Source organism: Vigna radiata, chromosome 6 (genome assembly GCF_000741045.1).
Source record: "Vigna radiata var. radiata cultivar VC1973A chromosome 6, Vradiata_ver6, whole genome shotgun sequence".
NCBI classification, from domain to species: domain Eukaryota; kingdom Viridiplantae; phylum Streptophyta; class Magnoliopsida; order Fabales; family Fabaceae; genus Vigna; species Vigna radiata.
The window spans coordinates 5,253,621-5,264,096 of record NC_028356.1 but is presented as its reverse complement, the minus strand read 5'-3'; the positions used below and the strand labels follow the sequence as shown (position 1 = coordinate 5,264,096).

The 10,476-nt window shown below is 30.0% G+C and overlaps 1 protein-coding gene across 1 annotated transcript; it reads left to right on the top strand.

Moving 5' to 3' along the window:
• The first annotated feature begins 250 nt into the window (after positions 1–250).
• LOC106764383 (protein SMAX1-LIKE 8) lies at positions 251–7,053 on the top strand. The gene is made up of 5 exons (XM_014648672.2): positions 251–993; positions 1,979–2,473; positions 4,796–4,904; positions 5,234–5,426; positions 5,523–7,053. The coding sequence occupies exons 1-5, from the start codon at positions 383–385 to the stop codon at positions 6,761–6,763; spliced, it is 2,649 nt and encodes an 882-aa protein (XP_014504158.1). The 5' UTR covers positions 251–382; the 3' UTR covers positions 6,764–7,053.
• Positions 7,054–10,476: the final 3,423 nt, after the last annotated feature.

Below are 10,476 nucleotides of genomic sequence, written 5' to 3'. Positions count from 1 at the left end.
CTTTCATTTCTATTTTGGCCTCTTCCCCCTAAAAAGCATTTCCTTCTATTCCCAAACTGGTCTAACATATCCCACTTTTACACTCAAAACTACTTTTAATTAATCCTTCAAATTACTTATTATTAAGAACAGGAATTTTTGCATTTTCGAAATACATATAATTTTACTTTTCTAACTGTTAACATCCTCTTTATATATCTCACACATGCAATGTAATGTAGTTTAAAGTTTACGACAGCATTCACTCACAAACAACAAATAAATTCCACAACTCCAATGCTAAACTTCGTTTTCTTTTACTTTTAATTTTTGTTTTGGAAGTTCCGTAAGACAATTTTCCGTTATTATTTATATTTTTTTTTTCACTTTATGAACGTCGGCGATGCCTACGCCGGTGGCTATTGCGATACAATGCCTGACGGTGGAGGCCGCAAAGGCGCTCCACGACGCCGTATCGGTGGCTCGGCGGCGCGGTCACGCCCAGACTACTTCACTGCACGCCGTCTCTGCTATGCTTTCCCAGCCATCCTCTACCCTACGCGACGCATGCACACGCGCCCGAAGCGCCGTCTACTGGACGCGCCTCCAATACAGAGCCCTCGAACTCTCCCTCAGCGTGTCACTCGACCGTGTGCCGTCAGATTCTTGCGTCGGCGATGATCCTCCTGTGTCGAACTCGCTCATGGCCGCCATCAAGCGGTCGCAAGCTGAGCAGCGTCGCAAGCCGGAGAACTTCCACCTCCAGCAGCCTTGTTGCGTTAAGGTGGATCTTCGGCACCTGATCCTGTCCATCCTCGACGACCCCGTCGTGAGTCGCGTCTTCGCTGAAGCGGGTTTTCGGAGCTCTGAGATCAAACTCGCTATCCATCGTCCTCTTACTAGCCTCATGCACCAACAACTTCCCCTTCGCCGGAGCTTCCCCTTCCCTTTCTCCGGCGAGGACAACGATGATCATCGGAGGATCGTGGAGGTGCTATCCCGGAAGAGAGGCAGGTATACGGTTTGTTGAAGATTAATAATTAATTATTACCTTATGCTTTGTAGCTTCCATTATTCACTTAATTTCGTATAATTTTCATACTTTAAAGCGTACTTATTAATCTACTTTAAATTTTAACAGTTTCCTAAAAAATGAATACTAATATAAAAAAAATAATAACAATTTACATACATGTTTAAGTATCTGAACTAGATTCATTAATAGTCTTTTAACTCTTGAAATTACGAGAACTATAGCAAATTTCAAACAAATATTTGTCTATTAAAACGAATTAAAAGTATAGTGTGATTGTTTAAAAGACGAACGCGAATTCTACTCATATAGTTATAGAACTAATGTTTTAATTGTGAATTAAACTTGAAAAATTCTAAATACATTCCTTCCTAAACGGAAAATATACTATTTTTGTGTAATTTCTATAGATAAGTGATAAATAAAATTATAAAATTGAGTAAGTCGTAATTGTAAAAAACGATTTTGTGTTAAGAAGCTTTGTCATGCGAGTAAAATTTCAACTTTTTTATTTTTCATAGTATAAAAACTACATTTAGTTTATATAACTTTGTTTAATTTAATATTTTTATATTAAAGTTATATTTAGTAAATATGACTTTAAAGTATGATAGCTTTTAAGTCCGAATTCAAACTATGTTCCGAGATTTAAAAATGTTATATTTTAAAATATAAAGACTAAAATACAAACATTTTATACAAATAAATAATTGAAAACAAGAGTCTAATTTAGAAAGAAAGGTTGTGATTTTGATATTTGAAAATGTAAATCAGTAACAATTTAAAGAACGAAAAGTATAAGTTTGTAAATAATTACAAATTGGTGTATAGATGATAAAAGTTTCACAAAATTTAGCAACACATTGGTGTCGCACTTTATTCACCAAGCATGCAATTCTACTGTTCATTCTATCATGTTTCTTCCTTTCTCAATCCTCTTGTCGAAAACGTTGTTTATGAGGGCAGAAATCCCTTGCTTCTGGGTGCATGTGCACGGGATGCGCTGTGGAGCTTCGCGGATGCAGTGGAGAGGCAAAACGGCGGCGTTTTACGGGAGTTGTGCAGTTTGCGCGTGAAGCGCATTGGAAGAGAGGTTATGGAGTTTGTTAGTGGGAGCTGCGGGGAAGAGGGTGTGCGTTGGAGGTTTGAAGAGATTGGTGATATGGTGGAGCAGCGCGTGGGGAAGGGTATAGTGGTGGATGTGGGAGATTTGGAGGATTTGGTGAATGAGAAAAATGGTTGGGGTGAGAGTGAGGCAGTTAGGTATGTGGTTGTAGGGCTAGGAAAGTTGTTGGAAGTTAGTTATGGAAGATTATGGCTCATTGCTGCTGCCACAAATTATGAAAGCTTTATCAAATTCGTTGGAAGGTTTCCTTCTATAGAGAAAGATTGGGACTTGCAGCTTTTGCCAATTTTCTCTCTTCGCTCTTCGTTTTCTGCTCAATCATATCACACTCGCAGGTACGGCATATATCACCAATTCGCCATCTTCTGTGTTTTTCATTTTTGTTGATACAGCTCTGTATTTATGTTATACTGAATGAATTTTTGAGGCGCTAAATTTAATTTAAACAACTTAGAAACCATAAAGACTAAATCTAAGCAATTAAATTTAAACATATCAAAATCACACATAAGTATTATTCAAAAAAATCTCTCATAAATTAAAATACACAGAGATCAGAATTATAATTAATACTCCACTCTTTACTTTTAACTAATAACTGCAATGGATAGACGTACGGGTTAATTTAGATGCAAAGCTATTTTGAAAATGTGCTATTTTGACTTGGTAGTAAACGATATATTATAAGTGGGGGAAAAAAAATATAAAGAACTTGTATAAATATTATATATATAAAAGATTCATATTAATAATTTGATTTAATTTTATTGTATTTAATTTAATTTTACAACTAACTTTTTATGAGTATTATTATGGTAATACTTTTGATAAGAAAATTATGTATTTTGAATAAATTTATAAGTAAATATTTATTAATAAAATTTATCTGTAAATATAATAGGTTTTGATTTTCACTATTTGTCATTACTGTTGTGTAAATTGTCGTCACCTTTGACTCGTCTTCCTCATTCTTCTTCTCCTCTTTCTCTCTTTCTTCTTCTTTTTCCTCAATCTCCTCTATCTAAGAAAACCACCGCCCTCTCACCTAAATGTCACCGTTACATTGAACCATCATCATCATCGTGCCTTCATTGTTGTAATTGCGTCTTCGTAATTTCATCTTCCTCATCTTCTTATTTTCTTTGTCTTACTCATATCTCTAAATCTCTCTAATATATAAAAAATCTGATATTGGACAAGAAATTTGTCGTTCAATTTATCAACATAATTCATTGATAAAACAAACTGATAAATACAATCTTGATAGTAGTATCTATTATTCATTCAAATTTTAATTTCCCAACATATATAATCGACATTTTTACTAACAAATTCATTTTAATGAAAGTTTTTTGTCAATAAATTTAAGTTTATCGACAAATTTTATTTTAGTTTGTAATTACATTTGTATGGTATATTATATTCAAAATTATAATATATATATATATATATATATATATATATATATATATATATATATATATATATAATTTTATGTTCGTATAAGTTAATAAGCTAAACTGAATTATTCATGATCATGAATCAAATTAAATTTGAGTTTAAAATAAAATTCATATCAAACTTGAGCTGAATTTTAACTTTAAATTGATTAATTCTTGTTAAATCGAACTATGCTGAAAGATAGTTGATTCGATTCACCTAACTTTCAACCTTTCGGTATTATTATATTGTATTGGTGTGACATTTGTTTGTTTCATTTTTCTCCCTAAAAAAAACTACCAATAGGTTATGGATAATTTTTTAAATAAATACCCATTTTTATGAAATTCGAGAAAAAAAATTATACCATCTTCATAACTTTTTCGCACAGGAAGAACTAAAAATAACCCAACAATAAAGTCTTGGCCAACACCCACAACTTAGCCACGACTTTAGCTTCAATTTTAATTAAATTGAAACCGTGTTTATATAACGTAATTTTGTTAAACTTATTAGACAAGGTTTGAATTGAAATTAAAGAAAGTTGTATTTTGGTATTATGGTTCTTTTATAATGAAATTGTATTATGGAAATAGCACTTTTCCATAAAGGTAATTTTTAAATTATATTTCAGTAAAATTGGAAAAAATTATACTACTCTCATAACTTTAAGAACACGGAAGGACAGAGAAAAACATAACAGTGAACTCGTGGCTAGCATCGACAACTTTAGTTTCAATCTTAATTAAACTGAAGTTGTGTTTATGCAACACGATTTTGCAAAATTATGAAAATCATTTAGTTCGAACACGATTTCATTTGAAGTAAAAGAAAATGTAGTTAGACATGACTTTTTTTTTCAAATAAAATCATGTCATGTAATCACAACTTATCCTGTAGATAACTTTTAAAAAAATAAAAAATACTCATTTCAGTAAAATTTGAAAAAAATAAAATAACACCAGTTTAGTAGCATCACCATGATCACATCCTCAACAATTAGAATTCTGCTTCTATGACAAAGTAACTAGTTTTACACGATAGGAAATTTTCTCTAAACTAATTGTTTTTTGTGGGACTATTCTGAGTTATTTACAGGAACAATGCTAAATGGATTCATTTGTGCCATTTGCTGTTCCTTTTTTTTTTCTTTTCTTTTATTTCCTGGTTTGATTAATTCCTTAATTTTACTGTGTTTGCCATCAATATGGTGAAAGGTGTGAACCCAGTACTCTCGCTGCTTCAACTGTTGATCTTTGCTTGCCTAACTTACCTCCACGATTGCACATTTCAGAATTAGGATCAGCAAAAGGATTAAATCTTAAGGTGTGTAGTACTTGCATACATTCTGGTTCAAATTATTGAGAGGAGTAGTTTTCGAACCCAAAACTGAAAATAATAGGAAACTAAAGTTAATGGCTAGTTCAATTGAGGAATTAAATTGACCTACTCTCATTGTAATTCATGATTTTAAAGGACTTGAATGAGCTACAATACCATCTTAATTTTGCTCCTCCTTGTTTTAATAGTTAGTAATAGCTTATCATTAATTGACCTTCATGTCTCACATAACATCCTTCGGATTATCTGTTAATTGACCAGAGATTGCCTTATTTGCATGGAGAGTTAAACCACTTTTCTTCCATTCAGTGCAGATAGAAGATGATGGTGTCGTGTGGAATAGTAGTGAATCTGCTACGCATAAGAACTTGAACAAGAGGTCGCAGAATCTGCATAAAATATTCCCTGATGCTAATAACAGTCCAACAGTTATGGCGTTCCAATATTGTGACAATAAAGAAAAAGATGCTAACAACACCAGCAACAGACTTACACTCACATCATCAAGTAAGTACATCAATATCAACTGAGAAGTGCTTGTTGGTAAGCAAACGATTTCCACATCACAATCACGCAGTTTTTTTCCTTTGGATTTCAATGCAGGGCATGAGAAGTATACTCCAAAATTTTCACCGAAGTTCCAGAAAGTGGAATGTTTGGATTCAAGTGATCTAGGATCATGCAACATGTACACTTCCATTGTTTGTGATTTGGGATTAGGAATGTGCTCCTCTCCTTCCAGTAATAAATCTAGCAAACCTTCCAGTCAATTTACAATTGAACCTCCAAAGGAAATGTCAAGTTTATGTTCTTCAGAAGTTAATGTTGCTGGTGGAAATATCTTGAAGCCTCCATCCCAGTCACCAACCTTAAGTTTTGACTTTTGTAGACAGGTTGATCCAAGGAATCCAAAAATTCTTTACGATGTCCTTACTAAGGAGGTTAGCTGGCAAGATGAAGCCATTAGTGTCATCAGCAAAACAATAGCTGGCAGCCATACAAAAAAGGTTGGTGCAAATCATAGGGGTGACGTGTGGATGAATTTTGTTGGACCAGATAGGAATGGTAAAAAGAAAATTGCTGTTACTCTAGCTGAGTTCTTGTATGGAAGCCGGGATAGATATATTTTTGTGGATCTAGGTTCTAAAGAAATGAAAGGATGCAATGTGAAATTCAGAGGAAAGACTACTCTTGATTTAATTGTAGGTGAATATTTCAAGAACCCCTTCTCTGTGGTCTTTCTCGAAAATGCAGACGAGGCTGATGTGTTAGTTCAAAATGGTTTGTCTCAAGCCATGAAAACAGGAAAGCTTACTGACTCACGTGGAAGAGAAGTGGGTGTAAACAATGCAATATTTGTGACTTCTTTCACTGGTCACCAAGCAATGGAACCGTCCAACTCTTCCGAGAGAATAGCAAAGGTAAAAGGGAGGGCTATAAAAATAACAGTTGAACATGTGAGTGGAGAGATCAAAAGCCAAAGTGTTAGTGTTTGTGATGGTTCAATAGATAACATTCCCAATCCAGTTTTAGCAAATAAACGAAATTTCATTAGCCACAATGAGTTTCAAGATCAGCACTTAATCTCAAACAAGGCTAAAAGAGTACACACAACACCAAATTTGCATTTAGATTTGAATCTTCCAGCTGAAGAGAATGAACCTCAAGTTCAACAAAGGAATGATGTGAACTTGGAATATGCATCAACTGAGATCCAAAACCATTGGTTGCAAGATTTGTATAAACTGGTTGATGAAACGGTTGTTTTCAAACCTTTTAATTTTGATGCACTTGCAGATAGAGTGGTGAATGTGATGACATGTAGCCTTACAGATAGAATCTGAAGTCATGCACCAATTACTTGCAGCTCCATGTACCTCAGATGGAGACAAAGACATAGAGAATTAGGCAGAACAAGTTCTCTGTGGGGGATTTACAGAAGCAAATAGAAGATACAACCTTACTTATTGTTTTACGGTGAAACTTACTGCATATTCGCATCAAGAATCAAATGTGTACCTTCCTCCTGGTATTATAATTGATTAAATTTCTTAGAAAATGTTCTTCCAATTTGGATTTATAACTTAGCTGTAGCACATAATTGAACTTAATCTAGCTAATGCAGATATGATTATTCTGGGTTGCTTCAGTGATTGACATTAAAATTACTATCAATTTATGTATGTTTCTCGAAATTCATCTTAAAATAACTTGAAATCTACCTGTCACTATTTTCCAGCATGAAAAGTCTGATGTATTTGGGTTTTAGAAATTGGGCTTGAGGTCCATCTGGTGAAAGAAACTCTAATCTTATTCTTCTTACTTCACAAATTCTCTACCCTTATAATTTTGCTAGAACAGTTACAAATTAGCTTGCATCAATAATTTCTTTATCCTCATGGAAGAATAAATTAATTTATTGTACTGGTGTATAATATACTTATTACAAAACAATTAAAAATATCTTGATAAAATAATAAACAGAAATAATTCAAAAAGAGGTGAACACATTTTTTAAAATCTTATATTTAGGAATCAATATAGTATTGTTCATGCTCTCACATGAAAATGGGAGAGAAGATTGGAAGAGAAACAAAAGAGAATCAAATCAATAAATGAAGAGATAATTAATGCTTTGTTATTTTGGTAGGATTTGGAGGAGATGATTTGGGGGAGATGATTTGAGTGGATTTGAATAGATTTGAGGGTAATTTTTTTTTGTTGTTTTTTTGAGTGGATTTGTGGGTAATTGAGAATGGATTTGAGGGTAAAGTTTGTGAGAATTAATGTAAGATTTGATTGATGTGATAGATTTAAAAAATTAGTTTAATGGATATAAATTAAAGATTACTAAAATACCCCTAGTTATTAAAATAATATAAAATGATAAAAAATTAATAAATAATTAAAATAATACATTTTAAAAATGAAATAATATATTTTAAAAATGATAAAATAATTAATAAATATTTTAAAGTTAAGTTTAATATTTATATTATTACTATTATTATTATTATTTATATTATTATTATTATAAAATTATGAAAGTTAATTATAAAGGTTAAAAATGAAAATATCCATCATTCTTTCCAAATCTTCTCACTGCACCAGGGATGAAATAAAACAACAATCCACGCAAATCCTCTCATTTCAATCCTCACAAATCTTTAAAAGCGAACAAAACAATTTTCTTCATCCATCCTTGCCAATCTCCATGAACAGGAGAATCTGTTCAAAAGAACATACCCTAAATGTTTTTTCTCTAAATTATTATAAAAAATTATGTTTTATTCTTAAATTATAAAATATTATGAAAATTATTTAAAATATCATTTTTTTAATAAACCACATTTGTAATGCTTTTCATTTGATAAAACAAAATTTTATATTGAACTATAATATAATTTTTGCGTAATATTTGTTAAAAATAATGTTTTACATAACTCTCGTATAGTATAAGCATAAAATATTTTGTATTTTAATTTTAAAACAAAATGTAACTTTTTATAATTTTTGAGAATTAGAAATATATTTCTAAATAATGAGTTTATAAATATGAATTATTTTATTCATATCCAAAGCTAGTCATGAAATGATTAAAAGGAAAAATGGTGATATGAGAATGCATCTTTTGTATCCATAGTTCTAATATTTAATCCATATATAAAATAGACATAAATAAAAATTCAACTATAGACTAATCAGGATTTTAAAATACGTGTTAATCCAAAACCATATCCTTTAAGGAGAGACAGTCATATTTTATTTCAATTAATTAATTAAAGTAGTGTCGGATTTGTTTAAGGTTGTTGCTATCTTCTGTTGTCTTTTTATTACAATACTCAATTTGATTCTTTGCTTACAAATATTAATCTCCTTACATCACTCATGACCAATTATATAAATCTGTAACCGTCCATTATTTTTCTAATTAGAAGCAAGCATGCATGCATAAAGAATATAATACTCTTCTTTTCTGAGTAATTAAAATAATTTACTAAAGTTTTCTCTAAAAATACCATAAATAATTTGTTTCTCAACTCAAATTGATTGAGACAATCGACATGAAAAGCAAACTTATTAGAGCAATACCATACATCATATATAGAAATTATCTAAATAAGATAACAACACTACAACAAACAAAAGTGATAATGATTGAAAAGATCTGTTGATATAATGTTTTTTTCTTTATATTTTAGAATACAATAATCAGGTTATATATATATATATATATATATATATATATATATATATATATATATATATGTATATGAAACCTTAAATTTTATCAAGAGTACTTGTTAGGTCGAATTATATGATTTAAATAACCTAATCTAATTTAATTAAATTAAGTTTAATTTTATTTATGATAGAAATCAATTTTTGACCCAATTTAAACCATTTCATTTTTACATTGATTGAATGATGAGTTTAATATAAATGACTCAATATTTAATTTGAAACTTTTTAAAGTAATTATATAGTTAAAAAAATAAATTTTTAGTGTAATTCAATATTATAAATTCAGTTTATAATTGGATTTTAATAACAAAGTCATTATATTACACTATATGACCTAATATAATTTAATTAAATCAACTTAAATTTTATTTTTGATAGGATTTAACTTGACCTAATATAAATTAACTTAATCGTATACAAATTGAGTGGTAAGTTTAAGTTTAATATAAATGACTCGATATTCAATTCCAAGCTTATTTGAATAATATATTATTAAAAAGTAAAGTTGAAATTAATTCAATTTTACAAAATCGATTTGTAGGGTGAAGTTGCATTTATTTATATATTATGAATTGATCTTATTTTTAGTTGATGTAAAATTTCAGAGACTCATTCACATCGAAGTATATACATCTCATGCGTGAGATTATATATTAACGAGTGATTCGATAACGAGTGAAACAATAGACCTAGCAAATAACAAATTTCACTAGGTTAAACTCAAATTCATAGATTTGATATCGTGTTAAGAAGTGAACTTTAAACTTAATTTCCAAAATTGACTTGTAAAGTGAGATTTCCCTTTTATGTTGAGATATATCAAATAGCGGTCCGATAATGAATGTAATAATATGTTCAACAAACAAAAAATCTCGCTAAAATAAATTCTAAAATGATTCTTATATCATATTAAGAAGTTAACTTTAAATCAAACTCAACTCACATAATTGATTTATAAAGTGAGGTCTACATTTACTTATATACTTTAAAATCGCCTTATATTTAGTCGATTTAAGATTTCTATCATATATATTATGTATAAATTATATTGTGTATGGAAATTAAATTTTGAATTAATTTTTGTGAAAATTATATTATTTTTATTTAAAATTATTAAAAATATAATTTTAATATTTTTTTAAAATTTAGTTCAATTAATCTAATCCAAGTTGAATGGAGGTTAGCATAAAAAGAATTAAAAAAACTCAAGTAAACCAATAAATATTTCTTTAGTAAGTAATAATAAATTTGTACAATCTTACTCAGTCCAACTCACATAGCCCTTAAATTTTATTTATTATTTAGTCAATAT

Coding starts and splice junctions, on each gene's coding strand:
- LOC106764383 (XM_014648672.2), top strand. CDS start 383: ATGCCTACGCCGGTGGCTATTGCGATACAATGCCTGACGGTGGAGGCC. Junction 4,905..5,233: donor CAAAAGGATTAAATCTTAAG/GTGTGTAGTACT, acceptor CATTCAGTGCAG/ATAGAAGATGATGGTGTCGT. Junction 5,427..5,522: donor ACTTACACTCACATCATCAA/GTAAGTACATCA, acceptor ATTTCAATGCAG/GGCATGAGAAGTATACTCCA.